The sequence below is a fragment of the Notamacropus eugenii genome, chromosome 5 (assembly GCF_028372415.1).
Source record: "Notamacropus eugenii isolate mMacEug1 chromosome 5, mMacEug1.pri_v2, whole genome shotgun sequence".
In the NCBI taxonomy this organism is placed as follows: Eukaryota; Metazoa; Chordata; class Mammalia; order Diprotodontia; family Macropodidae; genus Notamacropus; species Notamacropus eugenii.
The window spans coordinates 291,708,707-291,730,429 of NC_092876.1; the positions used below are offsets into that span (position 1 = coordinate 291,708,707).

The 21,723-nt window shown below is 34.2% G+C and overlaps 1 protein-coding gene across 3 annotated transcripts in view; it reads left to right on the forward strand.

Annotated features, from left to right (window-relative positions):
• LRP1B (LDL receptor related protein 1B) overlaps positions 1-21,723 on the forward strand; it is a 2,222,640-nt gene that overhangs the window by 1,429,638 nt on the left and 771,279 nt on the right. For all 3 annotated transcript variants that reach the window (XM_072613193.1, XM_072613191.1, XM_072613192.1), the window contains 2 exons: positions 8,900-9,064; positions 9,297-9,541. In XM_072613193.1, the coding sequence (XP_072469294.1) occupies positions 8,900-9,064; positions 9,297-9,541 (410 nt within the window). The remainder of the gene's footprint in view (positions 1-8,899; positions 9,065-9,296; positions 9,542-21,723) is intronic.

Here is a 21,723-nt window from a genome sequence, read left to right on the forward strand (position 1 = left end):
GTGAGGCAGGCTATGGAGATATTATTTCAAATAATAGGGTACCTAAAGACTTCCTTTCTCTGAAAAATATATTTAGAAACTCTTAGCAAAAATTCACTGGCTGAACTTTGTTGAGGCTTATAATTTAGTTTTATGTGTAACTACCTTATCTTCTGTACTACTCAGCAAACTCCCTAGGAAGAGGTACAGTTTCTTAAACTCTTTTGCACTTAACAACTCAATAAATATTGGTTGGAAAGAGAGAATGAATGGATGCATAGAAATAATTATTCTGTGCATTAATATTCATAAATGCCCTTTATTATATACTTTGCTTTTCATCACTAATGTGTTTCTGAAAAGTTGCATGCAAATTGGACATTTGGAAATTTAGTTAAATTTTAAATGCACTAGAGAAAACTAGCTTTGTTATAATTGGACAATTACCCGCTATTTTTTATTCAGATATTTAATTACTTAGTTTTTTTTTTTATTTAAAAGGCCATATTTGTAGTTTTGCTTCCCATGTTTTGTTTTTTTTTTTTAAGGTGACCAGTTGACAATCTTAAATATCTGCTTTTTGTAAAGGAATATTTGCTTGCAGTGAAGTTATCTCCTCCTGAGGGTCCTTTTCAGGGATAAACAAAGAATTTATAGGTTCATCTCTTGGAATTCTGAGCATAGCTTGGTGGGATTAGATCACTCCTTATACTAAACACATTCTGAATTTATACCTAGTCTATCAATAAGTAACCTCAACCCAGTATTCAGAGACTTTGAGGAATAACGATTTAAAATCAATCTTTATATATTTCAAGACCAAATATTTCAAGACCAAAATTTCTATTTGGAGATATTCCACTTTCTTTAAACATTAAGTTGTATTGATGTGTTCTATTTTTATGTTAAAAGCATTTACCTTCAGCAGAGGTCTTTTATGACAAATTAAAATAATTAAGTGAAACATAATATAGTGACCTCATCTGAAAACACTCACAATATTTCTTATCTGTAGCATACCTTTATCTGGGTTTTTTTTTTTAATTAAAGCATTCTATTTTTCTCCCTCTCACCCCCATCCACATTGAAGGAAAAAGAAAACAAAGCAAAACAAATTACTTGTAATAAATACACACAACCAAACAAAACAAATTCCTTCAATGGTTGCATACTATATGTACTTTGTTTTGAGTGAGTGAGGGCTGTGCAGGTCACCAGCCTCACTTCTCCTCCAGAGTCATCTGAATCCAGTGACCAGATATTCATCAGGATGACTGGAGATGACCCAGGATGCACTGGAAGACCTTGGGCCCTTTAGGCAAGGTCTTTGCAGGTACTCATTTAGGGTGAGGCAACACCCATTCATTATATAGCCCTGTTTCAGAAGTAGCGAGGGCATGGCCCCTTTAATGAGGCCAAGAAAAAGAAAGACATTAGACTGGGTGGGAAACAGCAACAGTTACTACTGATAATCACTCTAAAGCAAGGAGGGTCCAGAGGAGCCCTTAAACAAGGGCCCATTCGTATCCCAGCTTCAGAGTGCAGTTGGTTTAATGTTTTGGGAGAGGACAGAACAGGGCAGGGGAAAGGAGAGGAGAGGAGAGGGGAGGGGAGGGGAAGAGAAGGGAGGGGAGAGGAGGGAGATGAGAGGAGCCAGCAAAACCCAAGTCAACTGGGAATCTTTTGGCCAGGAAAGGAAAGGAAAAAGGAAAGGAGCCAGTAAAACTCAAGTCAACTGGGCATCTAGGAAAGGAAAGGAAAGGAAAGGAAAGGAAAGGAAAGGAAAGGAAAGGAAAGGAAAGGAAAGGAAAGGAAAGGAAAGGAAAGGAAAGGAAAGGAAAGGAAAGGAAAGGAAAGGAAAGGAAAGGAAAGGAAAGGAAAGGAAAGGAAAGGAAAGGAAAGGAAAGGAAAGGAAAGGAAAGGAAAGGAAAGGAAAGGAAAAGGGAAAGGAAAGAGGAAAGGAAAGAGGAAAGGAAAGAGGAAAGGGGTTAGTAAAACCCAAGTCTTTTGGGCATCTTTTGGCCATCCAAATTTACCTTCCTTTGGAGAGGAGAAGAAAGGGGAGGGGCAGACAGAGAGGAGAGAAGGAGTTGAGTTACCCATTCAGCCAGCTGTGTCTACTCGCAGGATTGTATTCATCCTTCTTTGCCGAAGAAGACCATGACATCAGACAAATGATGACATGACTTGCACTTGACTTTGTTTTGAGTGAGGGAGGGCTGTGCAGGTCACCAGTCTCATTTCTCCTCCAGAGTTACCTGAATCTAGTGACCAGATATTCATCAGAATAACTGAAGATGACCCAGGGTTCACTGGGAGACCTTGGCCCTTGTCTATACATAGTGTCTATACATAGTCTTAAAATGCTAAGGCCTCATTGCTAGAAATTATTGTGTGAGAGGACAGGTGTATCCAGTGTGCTATTTGAACTGAAATGATAAGGATTGGTAGATTTCTTTTGTTGTCAGGCTACACCTAACAGATTCATCTGTTATCTTAAAAGTTGCTATTTTTATGTCTCACTTTCTCCTCTTGGTAGAAGGGGCCTAATTTGGTCAACTGATCTAAGAATATGCTGTATTCGATAAATACGCATTTTTTTAGTACCTGATATGTGCCAGGCAAGAGGTAAAGGGCAATCCCTACCCTTGGGGAATTTATAATCACCCTCATTCCATGTAAATTATTTTAGGGGAAAAGCTATTTCGTTTTTTTCTTTCCTTAGTACTTAGGGCCTATTATCTTGAATGTACATTAGAATGTTACCTCTTTGTTAAGTAGAAGAACCCAGCACTGTATGTCCAACATAATAGATACTTAACATATTTTTTGATTGATTGCTACGTATAGTGGATGCTTGCTAAATGTAATGGGTTAGGAGACAGCAGTAGGTAATTTTACACATGTGTGTATAATTGTACATATGAATGGTGGTATATACATTGATGTATATATGTATATGTGTGTATATCTATGTCGGCCTGTGTCTATCATCTATCCAGCTATCCAGCTATCCAGCTTTCTTTCTTTCTTTCTTTCTTTCTTTCTTTCTTTCTTTCTTTCTTTCTTTCTTTCTTTCTTTCTTTCTTTCTTTCTTTCTTCCTTCTTTCCTTCCTTCCTTCCTTCCTTCCTTCCTTCCTTCCTTCCTTCCTTCCTTCCTTCCTTCCTTTCTATCTATCTATCTATCTATCTATCTATCTATCTATCTATCTATCTATCTATCTATCCATCTATCAGCAGCCAGGTGGTGCAATGAATAGAGCACTGGGCTTAGAATAAAGAAGACCCAAGTTCAAATCTGTCCTTGGACATTTGCTAACTGTGTGATCATGGACAAGTTGCCTAACCCTGTTTGCCTAAGTTTTCTCATCTGTAAAATGAACTAGAAAAGTAAATGGGAAATCACTCCAGTATTTTTGGCAAAAAAAAAAAACTCCGTTTAGGGTCATGAAGACTCAACACAACTGAAACAACCCAATTCTTTCTTTCTCTGGCTCTGTCTCTGTCTCTGTCTCTCTCCATACATACATTCTGAAACAACCTTAATTCTCTCTTTGTCTCTTACTCTACATATGTACATACCTTCAGACATATATATGTTTTATATATGTGTGTGTGTGCATCCTTACTTTATTGTGCTATACCGCCACAACAGCTAGGTTATGACAGTTTTATCCCAGTTTGACAGATTAAGAATTTTATGCCTAAGAGGATTTAGTAACTTTCTTGAGATCACACTTATGTAGAACACCAGCACATGAGGTCCCCATTCCCTTTGTCTCTTTCACATATTTAATGTATGTGTACACACACACACACATACACACACATATAGCATACATGTACATAAAACATAGGTCAAATTGATAAATATGAAAAATATACAAAGAAATATGTCAAATGGATACATCTTAACAAAAATTAAGATGTATCCATTTGACATATTTTATGCATACGTATTATAGACGTGTGTATACAAACCACACGTATATATATACATCCTTCTGTCAAGTTGATGTAAAATGCCTTAACCCAACAATTGCATAAGCTTCCACTAGATGCTAACTCTTTATAAGCATCTTTTGTGGCATGTCTGTCTTCATAGTCATAGTTCCGTCCTTGGTTTCTTGTGCATAGGAGGCATTTAATATGTTCTTATTAAATTAAATTGAACTGCATTATATTGAATATATACATATATATGAAAGAACGTTAAAGTATTATTTAAAGTATTCATTCATCTTATTTGTAGAGCTTCTGAAATAGTGAACTGATTAACCTAACATATTAACATAAACAATGAAATTGTAAACTAATGCACATGCTTGAAGTACTGACAATTACAATCCAGTGACCTAATTTTGAGCCAAGACAGCATAGTTTGACCTTGTTCAGTTTGGTCTGATAGATTATAATGCCCCTTCTAGAACTGAAACTCTCCACTGTATAATGGCTACCTTAAAGACTTTTTAGTTTATGTTTCATTCACTCAATATAGAAGTATCTGAGTCTAATAGATAAATGCAACCACCATTATCTTAGTCAATTCTTGCAGTTCTTAAAGAAATTGTGGTCCATAATTTGCCTATGTCCTGTGCTGAGAGATCTTTTAATCTTTGTGAATTTGAGAAAATTGAATATTTATTGAATGATTCTCTACTAACACATTTTCTACTATAAAATATTGAGTATGTTAGAAAATGCTTTGATTCCATGAAGATACAAATAAGTAGTGGTGACAATGGGAGAACAAGCTTCCCAAAGCCTTATCAAAATAAATGATCCTTAAAATCAGTTTTTAGAAGCTGCCCCCTACACACACACACACACACACACACACACACACACACACACACACACACACACGTAAGGTAAAATAAACATTTTGGAGCAACTTGTTCTTGAATATGTTACTTTAATAAATGGATGATAGTTTACTATCAAAGCAGCTGCTGTCAGATTCCCAGTGCTGCTACATTGGATGAAGATTGAAAGGACCAGTCATTTTTAGGAAAGTTTGAAGGACAGCAAGCCATATTTTCATTACCCACAGTACGTATTAGTCTTTCTCTGATGTAGACTGCAGGCATACTTCTGAATAAAACAGATAACACCTTAATTGTATTGAATGTCCATTGTATTGAACCTACCAGAACTGCTTCTATTGTCTATAAGGAGATCTAAAATCTATAATTCTCCATGTGCTTGATAGAGTAGATCCAGTGGCTTTAATTGTCAGTGTTCTGAAAAATCCAGAGAAGAAATCTTCCCCATTAAAAGTATAGTATGGTTAATGGGCTTTGGTGGCTAATTCTAATCAATCACATTAACCAGGCCCTACAAAACCTTTCTCTTAAATATTCTTTTTCCTTTATTTACCTTGCATTTGAATTCATAGTATTTTAGCTTTATATTATTTTCCTATTTTAAATCTAATATTGAAAAAAGGATATTTTTAAATAGTAATATGCATCCAAAATTAAATTAGAAACAAGATACAAATATTTCTCATTATACTCAAAGGTCATATTTAGCTGTCATCTTCAAAGATTTTCACTTAGGGAAGATAGAAATAATAGAGACCTGATTATGGAGTTAAAGGACATGTATATGTTCAAGTATTATCTCTACTACTAATTATAAACCTTAGGTAAAGGTAATGTAATCACCTGGGTCTCAATTTCCTTATCTGCTAAAATTAAAGGCTTATTTTAAAATTCTATTATTATCTGAATTTGACTTAAATAAATTTTTGCTCTAACTTTTCAAAAATAATTTTATTTATTTTCTGTTATATTTTAAGTTTCAAATAGTCCCCTTCCCTTCTTCCTCACCCCACACTAAAGAAAGCCACCATTTGATAAACCTATATGTATAATATGTAATAATTATATAGTATTATACACACATATTTAACACATACATATGTAAAATCATACTATATATACTTACATTTACCAGTTCTTTCTCTGGAAGTAGAAAGCATCTTCCTTTGTAGTTGATTTGAGTATTTATAATACTCAGAATAACTAAGTCATTCACAGTTATTCTTCGAGCTATATTGTATGTTGTAGCTGTATACAATGTTCTCTAGGTTCTGCTCATTTCTCTCTTCATCATTTGATGTAATTCTTTATATGTTTTTCTAATGTCAACTTGCTCATCATTCCTTACAGCACAGCAGTATGCCATCACAATCATACACCTTGATTTGTTTAGCCTTTCCCCAATTGATGGGCATCCCCACAATTTTCAGTATTTTGTCACTACTAATTAATTTTGCTCTAAGTGCCTCAATGAATTATTTTCCTCTTATTTTTTTATTCCTAAAACATTTCATTCCTTCTTCTACAAAAGACCAGTGTATTTGACCCTTATTTAATTATATTATGATTAAATATAATCCTAACATGTAAACTCAAGTCTTTAGTAATAACTCAACCAAGAATCCTATTTGGCATGTTTAACAACGTTCTTATTTAGTAAACCTGCTAAGTTTAAGAACGACTTTGCAATGTATCATTTTAAACTAAAAATAAAAATCTTTTTTTCTACTGAAAGTGATCCTCAAGTTGAAGATTTTGAAAACACTTGCTAATATATATGGAGATAAAAATAGAATTTTTTTGTGTTAAGAGCAAGTAGTAAAAAGGCAGTATGAAATCATATTTTGTGACAAATTTAGAAGAAATGTTTCTCAAGACACAAGAACTCATGCAGTTTAGATGGAAATTGTGACCCCCCATTAGGTAGAGAGCTTGAGAGACTGTGAGGCTATTTCTGGGGGTGTAGTTGGAAAGGAAACAAATTTACATCTGATCACTTCCTGGGTTGCATAATTGTTACCCAGATATTAAGCCCAGTTGTTTTTACCTGCTGAAGAAATTTAGGTACTGTCAACAGTATTTAAATATTGGTATTATGGGAGAAATCTCTGATCACCCCCACCCTAATTAACGCTCTGAGTGTGTGTGTGTATGGATATGTGTATAACCTATATATGTGTATGTATATACATATATGTGTGTGTTTGTGCATGAGTATATATACACATGTAGAAATATGTGCATGTGTGTATACATATACACACATATACATGTAGAGAGAGGAAAGGAGAGAGAGAAAGAGAGAGAGAGAGAGAGAGAGAGAGAGAGAGAGAGTCTTTTCTAAATATATCCCTTAAATTATTCAGAAAGCCACTAGAACATTATATTTTACCAGATCTCTTTGGGATAATCTTCAGCTGGTCATAGAATCGTACCTCAATTCTGTCCCAAGTGCATTCATTCCAAAGTAACATCTTGTAAAATATTAGCTCTTGACAGCTTTAATTATCATTCTTATTGGACATTCTTATCCCAACCTTATAAAGACTTTATGCTAAAATATCATTGATAGTGCATCAAAGAATTACCTTTCCAGTCACCACAGTAGAGAAGTTTGTATGCATAAGGTTCAGGATCCATCCCACTTTCATCAAATAAAAGAAGTCAAGAGCTTATTTCTTAACAATTTGAAAGAGATGAATAAATATTTAAAATCCTGAAATCTGTTTCACCTTCTTTATATTAATTGATTATGAGTTGCTATAATAGTGAGTTAATAAGTAGCCTTTATTGAAAGTACAGTCCTTTAAACCCTGTCCCACTTTCTTCACCAGCAAGTACTTAATGTTGAGTCTCTTTTCTCTAACCACTAAAAGTGACACTCACTCATAGTTCTTTCATTCTTATGTCCTTTTGACACACTGTGTATTCTTTTGTAATCTTCTAAAATTATTTCATCTCTAATTACTTCATCTCTAAGTTTTGTCTTCCAAAATCTCTAAAGATGCAAACATATCATACATACATACATTATGTGTGTATCCCCAACTCAAATCCCCCACCATGTCATCCCTTGAATTGTATAATATTAGATAAGGGGCAGATAGCTGGTGCAGTGGATAGAGCACCAGTGCAGGAGTCAGAAGGACCTGAGTTCAAATCTCTCCTCAGACACTTGACACTCACCAGCTGTGTGACCTTGGGCAAGTCACTTAACCCCAATTGCCTCATCCTGGCTCATTTCTAATCATCCTGATGAATATCTGATCACTGGATTCAGATAGCTCTGGAGGAGAAGTGAGGCTGGTGACCTGCACAGCCCTCCCTCACTCAAAAAAAGCAAAGTCAAGTGTAAGTCATGTCATTATTTCTCTGATGGCATGGTCTTCTTTGGCAATGAAGGACAAACACACACACACTTTGACAAACATTAGATACGTAACCTAAGGACTCAAAAATTTTTGAATTAGTTTTAGAGAAATACTGTATGCTTTATAAGCTGTTTTATTACTTTGCAATATGTGGGAGAGGAAGGAAATACGTGTATGTGTGTGTGTGTGTGTGTGTGTGCACGCGCACACTCTTATGCAATGGAGTAGAAATTTATCGACTAATCAAAAAAAAAATCTTGTCTATAGTTTCAGTTTATTTCCTCACCAAATTTTTATCAACTCTGTTGACAAGAATTGGTATTGTTTTTATTTCTTTTGTATTTCTGCCATCCTTTGCTTTTAACTTCCCCTTCCTCCTTTCCCTTTCTCCATTCTTTACTCTCTGGAGAAATTATAACTAAGAGTGGGAAAGAGAGAAAGATGGAAATATCTCACATTTGTATACTTACTTATTGAATTATCAATGGTATGACAGTTATTGTCCTAGGCACGTCAATTCTTTAAGTCATTAGATAATCATATTATCATTTGTTAATATGATCCTAGCCTGAATAACAATACATGTCCTCATGTGACTAATGTAGGTTATTCTATAAGGTAAGTCGTAATTTATTTGTAGATGCGTAATTCTTTTAATTTACTTGACAAATGTGCCATTTTAAAATGGTAGACTAACTAATCTGATTACTTCTTTCTTGCTAGAATTCTTTTTTGGACAGACTGGGATGCTAATTTTCCTCGTATTGAGTCTGCCTCCATGAGTGGTGCTGGAAGGAAGACGATCTATAAGGACATGAAATCTGGGGCTTGGCCTAATGGACTAACTGTAGACCATTTTGAAAAAAGGATAGTATGGACAGACGCCAGGTAAAAACCACAAATGTTCAAATATGTAGGAACCATTGATAATTATTCTGTTATATTTAGGGTTGTTACTTTCTGGATATTCTAACTTTCTGGGTTGCCATGGCAGGACTATAAATAAATTTAGAAAACAATGTTGGTATCAGTCTTCAGGGGAATAGCATTGTGTCATTTTTGCCCTATAGGAAGTCGTACTTTATGAATGTGTTTTAATAGTGGGCTTATCTTTCTGCAGGTCAGATGCTATTTACTCTGCCCTCTATGATGGAACAGGCATGATAGAGATCATACGAGGTCATGAATACCTCTCTCATCCCTTCGCTGTTTCTCTGTATGGAAGTGAGGTCTATTGGACTGACTGGAGAACAAATACATTATCTAAAGCCAACAAATGGACAGGACAGAATGTCAGTGTAATTCAAAAAACCAGTGCACAGCCTTTTGACCTTCAAATATACCATCCCAGCCGTCAGCCACAAGGTAAGAGATTTGCATTATTTAATCATTCAGGAAGGCTGGATTTTGTTTTGTGTTTTTTTTTTAACCTTGACTTTATGCGGTGAGAATCTAAATTTAATGTTCAAAAATAAGACATATCCATTTTTACTGTGTAGACATAATCCAAATATTTTTAAGTAGTACTATCTTAGGCCCAACATGTCCTCTTCTTTGTGCTACATTCCTCCATCTAATTATTTTACTGGATGGAACAGGGGAAACAATATAAGATATAACAATAACAAGTGTTCTGACTGGATTTTTGTCATTTATAAGGCAAGGAAGAATAGGCTTTAAATGTCTTTCTTTGGAAACCAGTCACTTCAAATTTTGGGGGAAAAAGTATGAATAACATTAATGATATTTCTGGATGATGGGCTACCAGGGATGGGGAACCTGCAACCTCCCTCAAGGGCACATGTGGCCTTCTAGATCCTTGGGTGCGGTCTTTTGACTGAATCCAAATTTTACAGAACGAATCCTTTTATTAAGTGGATTTGTTCTGTGAAGTTTGGATTCAGTCAAAGGGCCCCACTTGAGGACCTAGAGGGCCACATGTGGCCTTGAGGTCACAGGGAGATTCCCCACCCCTGGGCTAAATAATTCTAGCCAGAATTGGCTTCCATTTTAAAATAATGATTACAACCTTATGACTGGTGAAACTCTGTCCTGCTCTCCTTCCATATGGCCTATTTGTCATCTTATAGTTACTTTCTAAATCTATAATCTTTATTTTTAGATTAAATAATGAGAAATATACCAGGAGTGCAAAGAGTGACTGTCCTTGTTCTTTTGATCATACACAAGCTGTTTTTTGACCCAATTTTTAAGGAAGTAAAGATTAGCGACTCTGAAGGAGGATATTTGTATTTTATAGTCCTTGCGCTTCTGTCCACTTTACCCACAAAATTTTGACTTGATCCCCAATAACAAATAAATGAAAAAAAAGGGATAGAGACTGGGCCTATGGTATTAGTGGTATCAGGTATTCCAATGAGGAATTTCCTCCACTAAGAAAAGTTGATACCTCTCTACAACTATTAGTCTTGTAGAATTTTCTAAGACATTGTTAAGTTGCCCAGGGTCACAGAGTGGGTATGTAATCAGAAATAAGACCTGAAGTCTTCCTGGTTTCAAGGCCAACTCTCTATACAATATGCTGCATTACTTCTCATTAGACTGGAAGAAACAAAAGTGGAATTATGGTAACAAATAGTTCTGTCACCTTCATATTTATGGAAAGGATATGTAATTAATTTTTACTTGCTATTATCATAGGTTTACTTAGCTGAAAACATGGTTTTATTTCTGGAAAATGTATTTATTTCTCTCTTAGGGTTAATTTTTAAAATCTTTTCTCAAAATAGGAGGAAGCGTTTCTGATCTTGATATACATTAGAAAATTTTTCCAGTGAAGAAACCTTATTTCCTAAGTGAAATACAGTTTTCAATTTTGAGAATGATCAGAGGGCATTCTGTTCTTTTATATTACAAGGATCACTAACCATATAACAAGCATTGAATTATCTGTCCTGTTTATCTGCTTCAGTGAAGTAAAGCAGCCATTGTTTGAGGGGGGAGAGATGCGGGACCATATCAGATACTTTATTACCAAGGACAGAACTACAATGAAAATAATGACAAAGGCTTGGAGTTAACACAAGTACAATAATATTAGAGCTGTTATCTAGAGAATAATAATATGAGGTTGTTGAAAAATGATAGATTAAAAATTCATTGTATATAATGCTATAAAATTGAAAGATATTTTCCTATAAATTAAAAAAAATAAATGTGAAAGATACTCACTGAAATTCTCTGATCCTCCAAGCAAGAAATTAATGAGGTTTCTAGTACCAGGATGCTTACAAGTAAGCCTTTAATACACAAATACATTTTTATCATGTAGTCAAAGAAAGTTTTTATTATTATTAATTAAAATTTATTCCCAGTGTTGTTTATATGACAACAAAAGATTCATCGGATGAATTGGCAACATGATTTTTTAGTAGTTCCTTTACAAGTTGATTTAATGCTTTTAAATGTATATGCACAGAAGTGATGGTAGGTATTTATATTCTCATTTGGAGAGTTTTCTTATTTCAAAAATACTTTGCCTTTTTTGACTATTTTCTTATTTTAAAGTCTGGAAAACATTACCATTTTGGAGAACTGATTTTGTGTGTGTATGTGGATACACACACAGATACAAACACACATATTTGTGTATATATGTATATATATATACATATATACATGCAGAACATGTATTAATATTATTAAGTAATAATTTAGAAATTATTTTAAAATAACACTGTTGGCTAAGGTGGATAATAAAACAGATAGAATTAAGATACAAAAAGCAATCTTAACTTTAAACAGATTCTAAGTCTTGACTTAGTCTAAGACTTAGGGGCAAATGAGAAATTTTAAACATGGAATTAAAAGATTGTCTAACAAATAGAATATTAGGAAAACGTTTCCAGACAGTATTTTATCAAGGTAATAGCAGTTGTACCCCATGGAGCTTGAGTAGGAGTTGCTACTATAGGAATAATCTTTTTCCTAAGGAAAGGGTTTAGCAATAACCAAGAATTTTCTTTATTGTCCATTCATCAAAAAAAGTTATTTCTCTGCTATTAAAGTAACTAGACCAATATATATTATATCATATATGTCACTAAAGGTTGTCATTGGAGTTCTTATCCACTCAATGGATTAAAACTTATTAGCCCACCCTGATACACGATTCATGGGGGAAGGGGTGAATTTGATCGTGCCACACCCCCAACAAATCAAGCAACCTAGGAATATCAGTGGATTGCAAGCTTAGTATGAATTAAAAGTTAGAAATGGCAAGCAAGAAAGCTAATTTAATCTTAGACTGCACTGGGAAAGGCACAGTGTCCAGAACTAGGGAAGTAATGATCACTCTGTATTCTGGTCTTGTAAAAATACATCCAGAGTATTGAGTTCAGTTCTGATTGCCATTGTTTGGGCATGATATTGATAGAGGAAATTACTAGAATGATGAAGAAACTCAGTTTCTTACTGTGTGAGGATCAACTGAAGAAACCATGGTTTGTTTAGTCTAGTAAAGATTAGAGGGCAAAAGTGTGTGAAGCAGAATTAAACTTGTTAAGCTTGGTTCAAGAGGGCATAACTTCAAACAGTGAGTACAAATTGTAAAGAAGTCAAAATGATATATAAAAAAGGAAACTTTCTCTCATTTAACAGTTTCCAAAAGTGTAACGAGTTGTCTGAAGAGAGAGTGAAATTCACCTCAATAGACATCTTCAAGCAAAGTTGGCCAGTATGATGTCAAAAAGATTCTTATTTGTTTGTAGGTCTGACTGTATAGGCTCTGAAGCTTTGAAATCATTGATTTAGAGCTACAGGAGACCTTGAACATCATTGAGGCCAAACCATTCATTCAGTTTCCTATGAGGAAATTGAGACCTAGCAAGGTGAAGCAACTTGCCCTAGATCACACTTAGAAATCTTATGATCCTATGAAAGGCAATAGTGGGCAGTGTTCCTAGGTCTAAGGATTATTTCTATATTCATGGGGTTAAGAAGGTACAGTTATCTCTTCCACATTGTGGGGGTTAGGGGCTCAGTGCCTCCATGATCTGAAAAATCCGTGTAAAACGTTTTGGCTCTCCCTTCATACCAAAGAAGAAATCTGATTATTTTTTCTTTTTCTTTTATGGGGTACTTACAATACCTTATTGTAAAATTTGGGTTGAGTATTTGGTCATAGGATTTGTGTTCTCTGCCGGCCTTCATATGTCGTCTGTGGCTTCCACAGCCCCCATCCCCAAATTCCATTTAATTTCTTATGCCAGCCAGAGGTATATCAAAACCTCAACAGGGAAAGTCAGGATGTGGCAGGGAGAGCTGCAGCTGTATAGATTTCTTTTTTACCAGTCATGTGCAGGTTATGAGTTAAAATTCTCATCATTACTGTTTGCTACTTACGTGATTCAAAGCAAGAAATAAAATCATGTGCCAAAGAAATTTCATATTAATGATAACATAATTACAAAACACAAATGAAGAGAATACATATGCTATTTTATGAAAAACATGCAGAAATAATGAAACACGCAGCTATCCATCCATTTCTTCCTAGGCCTACCTCACTCTCCAATATCCAGAACACTGAAAGACAATAGGTTATTACAAATGCAAATGAGGAAGGCTTGGCAAATCTAATTAATGTTCCCTGGTCCACTCTTCAGTGTCCCTCTAAGACTGAAGAAAAACTTTGCTTAAACTGTATTTTTTCTGAGTACTTTATTGAGCTTATTTAGCTCATGATAAAATGAACTTGCTTTGAGTGAATAATCTACCCTTGCCTACAGTCTGCACACAGAACATCATTTTCATGAATTCAAATTTTGCCCTCTTACCTCCATGACTTTGTAAGGAATTTCTCTATTTCTAGTTATCCACTAATGTCATTTAACTCTCACTCCAGGGTATCCCAAGTTAACTGTTACTTTCCCTCATGATATACTCTTTAATATGTATCGGAATAAACCCTGTCACTGTCTCTGGAAAAAAACCTGTTCTTCATCTTTTAGTTCATGTCTATACCCTACTGTCCTTTACTTTTGTTAATAGCTATAAGTTTTCTTCATTATACTTTTCTCCCTACATTTACTTACACCCAGATCATAAGTCTTTAGAATGTAACCCATCTTTCCTACTAAGAAAGGGTTAAGGAGAACACCGAATGGCATTCATAACTTTTGTTAAACATCATGGCCCTCATCACGTTCTATGTCCTTGAACTTAAACCAGTTCTTGCCTCGCCTCAGAATATTCCAACCATTAGCTATTTTGACTATTTTGCCATTATAATATCATTGAAAAACTTTTAAGAAAGAATTTAGCAAACCATATGACTGTGGTCCTCAGGACCAAGTAAAAATGCATCTTACTTAAAATCAACATCATAGCATAAGAAAAAAGATTTGACAAACTAACTGAAGCCATTTTAAATATCTAAAAAGGTACATTTTAAATGTTTGCTGGAGGAATCTATGTTGCATAGTGGATGGAGTACTGAACTTGGAGTCAGAAAGACACTAGCGATATGTCCCTGGATTTAACCTCTCTCAATCTTAATTTCCATATATGTAAAATGGAAATAGTAATAGTTCCTTATTCAAAAGCTTTTCATGATGATCAAATGGGACAATATCTATGAAGTGCTTGTAAAACCTAATTGAATATTAGCTATTATTAATAATGAATTTTCTAATTTATATATACTTCATTTAAAAAGTGACCATACAACAGTTTTAGGTGTTAGAGAATTACAAAGACAACAGTCTCTGCCTTTTGTTCCGTGGTTTGCATGGCCAAAAAGTTAGTCATCAGGTAGTCAGCCACTGGTGATGTGTCTCTCTGGTACAACTAGATAGATTTTCAAAAAACAGATTTGTTCTGTTCCCAGGGCCATTCATGAGGCCTTTTCTATGTGTAGAACCTGCCATAGCTTGTGCTTTACTAATATAGCCTTTTAGAACCTAAGAAAAAGATGCATGGTGGATGTGATCAGGCTGAGAAATATAACCAATGAGTTGCCCTGAAGAACAGGATGCCATTAAGGAATTATATGACAGAAAGATAGACTGGTCATGGGATGAGAGCTTTAGATGACAGGTAGAAAGCCAGTGTACTCCAGTGTTTCTTTTGTGATGTCCAGAGAAATGAAGGAAGGACTTTTAACATGTTATATAGACCTCTGCCTTCTGGGAAGATAGTGGGAGATGGAGTTTATGGCCAAGAATTTGAATGTGATTCATAGCATAATTTGAATTTTCACTTGCTTTTACATAGCTCAACATAATCACAAGCTTACATCTATGCCTTTTAGGGAAAAAATTCTAGATTTTTTAGCTGTTGCACAGGTTTGGCTGCCACTTTAGCACTCTTAACTTAAATTCTTTATTTATTGGCTTGTGGTTGCACTGCCCATTTATCTCACTTAGTTGGTAGTTACAGCTTCTTAATGATTAAGTAGATAGAAGAATGTTAAAGAATGCTTATTAAAGGGATAGCTCACTTAAGTCAGTATACCTCTTGTATACATAATGAGAGAATATAGCATTTTTCTCTGAAGATGAAAATAATGAAAATGAATAATGTACCATGATATTTAAACATACACATACAAACATATTTTGTTTATCGGTAGAACAAAGATATTCTATGAGTGAACTATAGGATATTAAAAGTAAACAACTAGGTAACTTTTAAAAATGAATGCTTATTGAAGCATTAACTAGAAGACATTAGGTCCTTTCTGGATCATAAGCTCCTGGAGAAGTTTCTTGATGAACACAGTATCTTGCATGAATGGACACCAAATAAATATTGTTTTATGGTACTGGGGTTCTTTAATAAAAAGGACAGAGGGTAGCAACTTTCTTCTTAGTCTTCAGCTTGTCCTTATCACAAAACTGTCACTCCTGAGAGAGGCCTGTCTATTCATATTGATGTACCTTCTTAAGCTCATGACTCCTACTCCAATGACTTTCACCCCTATTCCACTTGTTACATTGGACTAAAGTAACATACAGAAATGCTCCATGGTTATTTCCAAGATCCCACAGTGAGTGCTGTCAGCAAAAAATCTCCCCTATTTTATCAAAAAAAGATGGCAGCTTATTTAATGTTTTTGACTATAGAAAACTGCTTCTCTTTCTTCTCTTGCATTCGGTGATATCATACTATCTTTTGTACTGTTCCAGTACTTCTCTGACAATTTTTTCCCTGTCTTCTCCTCCGGCTCCTCTTTTAAACATGGGGGTCCCTCAAAGATCTATCCTCAGTACTCTTTCTCTTGAACCTCAGTCTCATATTTTCTGTCTCTTCTGAGCCTTCCTAAGTGGATGTCCTACAAAGTCCTCAAATTTAGCACATCTAAAGCACAAATTATCATCTTTTTCCTTCAAGCCAAATATTCTTTCTAATCTCATTTAATGTGTTTATTTGTCCCCTCACCCCCACTCCCAATCGTAGGATCATAGAAGTAGAGATTAAAAACTCCAAGGCATTAGTTCTCAAAAAGATTTAATGACTTACAAAGGTCATATAAATAGCAAGAATATTATAATAATAAGTTGGCATTTGAAGTTAGGTCCTTTGACTTCAAATCCCATGATCTTTCCAACATCATACAAGTTATAGATCTTACCTTTCATTCTTTCCTGTCTCCAAGCCCTATATTGTCTGTCACTAAATACTGTTAATTTTCATTCACAATATCTCTTCTGTCCATCTCTTCCTTTCTATTCCTGTTCTTATTGCTCTCCTTCTGTTTCCTGCCTCTGCAGCCTGGTTATGATCTTTCCTCCAAGCAAACCCTCATGCGTAACATCCATCTCTATATGTAAAAGTCTTACTTGTCATTCAAAGGGTTGCCCAAATGTTTCTTCCTTCATTTTATTTTTTCTAATTCTTTCCCACTAAAAGTAATTTCATTTTTTCTCACTTTTATAACACTTTGTTTTTACTTCTCTTGTACTCTTTTTAATAATAGAATTTTTTTCAGGTAGAATGGACCTTAGATATGGCAACAAGCTTAAATAATCCTCTGACCAACCCAGGATCATACATGCAATTATTGGCAGTGCTTGGACCAGATTTCATATTGTAATAGGCCAGATCTGACTTGAACTGGTAGTGTGGTAATTGAGATTTAACATTTGAATAAAATGAGGCATAGACATGACTCAAGGACACTGGAAGTCGATTCAGATGGGCAAGCTGTCCATTGTGGCTTGCTAGTCAATTTTCTGTGTCAGACTATAGTACTTGGTGACTGCTCTTATTCAGATGATAAGAAGTGACATCAGCTGTCTCAGCCTTTACTTTCTTGAACCAATCAAGACTGATTTTCAGTATCTTTTTAAGGAGCAATATCCCACCACACTCATATGGATTTTTGCCCCTTTATACCACATTGCCTTATTGCTTAATTATTTATGAAGTTATTATTGCACATAAATGCATTTTATGTTTAAAAAGACTGTTAAACATTTTAATTTAGGATTTAAAGTTCTTTGAGAGCTAAAACAGTAGCTTACTTGTCTCTGCTGCTCAAGCAGTGTCTAGCATCAGACCTAGAATATAGGCTAAATAAGAATTCAGTTGTAAGGGGAATTGACTAGGTGTGATTCTGATGAATTTGAAGTGTTACTTTATTGACTCATTGAGATCACAGAGGATAAGTCTTTGTTTTGGAGGCGTTTGAGAGGCATCTCTTCTAATAGAATATGAACAAACCTACTTTCTGAATAGATACAGAGAACCTTTGATTGGTTTGCAGTGACTAGGCTTATATCTCACAAGATTGACTGACTGAAGCTCTGGAAGATAAATTCTTATTGGAATATTAACCTCTCTTATTAAGTGAGCACTTTTTTTTTTAAATGCCTCTTCACCTTTTCTCTGTTCAGGAGACAAACCAATGTGCATTAAAATGAACCTATATTCTTTGGAGTTGGGGGGAGAAAATGGGGATGTTTCACAGACAAAAGGGAGCCTGTACATTCACTCTGTCTCCTCCTTGCCAGGAATCCGTCATTGCTGCCTTAGAGCAGAAGCAAACAAGGGCTTCTTACCTACTTAGGCAGAGAGAAAAGAACCCTTCAAATATATCGTCCAGGTCAAGTGATGGCAACAGCTGGGGCACTGATAGCATTTCTCCAGAAGCAAGTAGAAGAAACAGACACGTCATCACCCATATCACCTGAGAGCATAATTCAAAGATGATATTTCTGAATCCAGGCTCCTCTGTAGAGGAGAGGAGCATTGTGATTTCCTAGGAAATGTAGCCTTTTAGGAAGAGGAAGAAAATACCCTGAGCAACACAAGGCTAGGTGGGGGGAAATTGTCTAGAGGGTAATCCCAAGTACCAAAGTTCAGGAATCAGACCTCTTAATTAGATAGGGGAATTTCCCAGTAAAATATTAACCCTTGAGTGAAAGTAGAAGCTCGTTCACATAGTTCCTAAAGCATATCCTCTTTGGAGAACAAATCCAAAAACTAGAGAAAGGGACAAGGAAATATAGATTTACCACCTCTCAATATTGTAGTGAGTTATTTAGATGAGTAGGTCCAATGGGAAGAGGATTACCTATTCAACGACAGCCAAAGTCTCTTATCTCAAGAGGAATCAAAATAACTAGATTAAAAATGGTGCTATATTTAACATTAAGGTCGCATAGTAATTGAGATTATTGTGTATGACAATGATCTAAACCTAATTTCTGTTAAACTACTTTTTAGTTTTCCTTGAAGGTGTTGAACATGTGCTCAGGAAAAGAGAAATTATAAATTAATGTATAAAAAAAGTGAAATATGGAATACTAAACAATTTTTCTGAGTATAATAAAAATAATGATTAATACAGGGAAAAATTTTAAAAAATATATGTTGACCTAAATGAAGACTAAGTAATAGGACTTTGAATTACTGGCTCAAGAAATAAATCATAGAAATAATTAGCAACTATGTAAATAATTTGGGGAATCCTTCCTCAAATATTATTGAATATTGGTTTGTTTAGTTGCAATTGTTTGTAATTCTTCCTTGGTCTATTCCACCACTCTACTTCTTAAAAAAATTATACTCAAATATGTTAAATGATTATTACTTTATATTAACATTTGAGGTCTGAATGAGTTATCTCCCTTTCGTTCCTATTTGAAGAAAAAGAAGTTTAATTGAAATTCGTAACTTTTTGTTTCTCCTAATGAATTTTGTTATTATTTTATCAAGGTCTCTAAATCCTCTTGGTTTGACAAACAGATTTGGTTTGTCTGAACATTAAATTAGTATGTATCAATATTTTAATTATGTTGGTCTGACCAAAACAGGAGTAATGAATTGTTTATGTTGCCACAATTATTAAGTAGTAGCTTTTTACATTAGGGATATTTTGCAAATGTATTTGTATGCCTTTATTTTGCCTTGTTAAATGGACCCCCAGATTTGGGGGGCACTTTATAGTTATTTAAAATTGAATTTGCCATTCTGCTATTTTCTCCCTAATTTTCATATTGCTACATAGAATTTCTATTGCTTTATGAATATTTTGAAGAGGAACATTAAAGAACATATACATTTCTCAGTAACATGCAGCATTTAAAAAAAGAACATATGCTCAGGAACAGAGAAATTATAAATTAATATTTAAAAGTGAAATATGAAAAATTAAACATACTTTTTCATTCTATAACAAAAATAATGATTAATACGAGTATATATATATATATATATATATATATATATATATATATATATATATTGACCTAAACGAAGATTTGACACTAACACTCATAATGACTGGCTCAAAGAATAAATCATATAAATAATTAACAATTATGCTAAAAAAAAGTATGACATTAAGGCAAAAAATTAAGGCCATGAATTTTGATGTATAGCTAAAGCAGTCCTCAGAGGAAAAACTATATCTCTGAGAAAGTGTATTAACATATTAGAAAAATATGAATATTGAATTTAATTTATAATTTAAAAATCAAAACAAAAATAAAACCAAAATAAGTCCCAAAGAGGAAGTCTTGAAAATAAGAAAGTAGATTTAAAATTTTCTGAATTTATTTTAAAAATCACAAAAGCTAGTTCTTGAGGTATTAACCCAATAATAAGGGTTAACCCAATAATAGTTAACCCAATAATAAGGTCAACAAATCTGTAGTTGACCAAAAAGAAGAGGGAGAAAAATTAAGTTAACCAAAAAAAAAAAATTAATGAATATTTCAGTTATAATAGTGAAGTATTTTTTTTATTTTGAAAACTATTTTTCATAGTTATATGTCAGCAAATCTGAGGATTGTTAAAAAATGGAAGATTAAAAAATATATAGAAAATCTAAAAGAACAGAATGTGAATTAGAAATATTACCCCAATTTCAGAAAATTAAATTGAACTAGCTACAAAAGAGCTACTGAAGGGTGAGAGTCAACTGGATTGACTTTGTATATGAATGTTTAAACATGTAATTAAAAATTAATGTCTGTTACACAAATTTTTTTTGAGAAGATAAAGTGATCTTCCAAAATCTTTTCAGGAAATAAATTGATTTTTTATACCTAAATCAGGGAATGGTAAAGAAAAGGAAATGAAATATAATCTAAAATCACTCATGGATATACATATTAAAAAAATCCTAGCAAAAAATACACACATAAGTATGTATGTATAATAACTAAGTTGGATTTATTGAAGGGATGTAAGCATGGCTAAATACTAGAAAAATAAGATACATAATCAAATTAAAAGCAAAAATAACTGTTTTGATGATTACATAAATAGAGTGGTTGTGCATTTTCCTTTTCTGGTCATAAATTCATATTAACTCCTTTGAGTGACTTACATGTTAATAGAGTACTCTGAGTTCTTTGCTTCTTTTGCATTTTCTTTGTGAGAAAATAAAAGTTATTAATCCCTAGTATGCACTTAATACTTCCAGTATGTGTATGAGAGTTCTAGACCTTGTTAATTTCATTTGAGGAATCTATAGTGCCAATGAAGTTCACAGCACCTATGGTGGCCATGAACCCATAAACCCAAAATAAGTCCCAAAGAGGAAATCTTGAAAATAAGAGAGTAAATTTAAAATTTTCTGAATTTATTTTAAAAATCACGAAAGCTAGTTCTTGAGATATTAACCCAATAATAAGGGTTAACCCAATAATAGTTAACCCAGTAATAAGGTCATCCCAGCGCAATTCTGAATCCTGAAATTCAACAGACTCTCCACATGGAAGACAGAACCAAAACATTCATTCAGACACCAGAAAGCCAAATTCATAATAGCAACAAAAATCTATACACAAGTACAATGCAGAGAACAATACCAGCCTTAAGCCTTCCCTCTGTTAGGCTTCCCACAAACACAGCAAACAAGCTCTCTCACTCACACACAAGACAACAGCCTACTTTCTCTTTCTGTCTCTCCCTCAGTTTCAACTACTTTAATTTCCTCTCAGTTCTGCTCTAGCTCTGCCTCTTTCTGTTTCCCCCTTCCTCCTCTGCCCCTTCCTGTTCCATGTGACTTGACTCATGTGACTCAGGCTTCCATGTAACTTAAGGAGGTCACATGGGTCTATTAATGAATG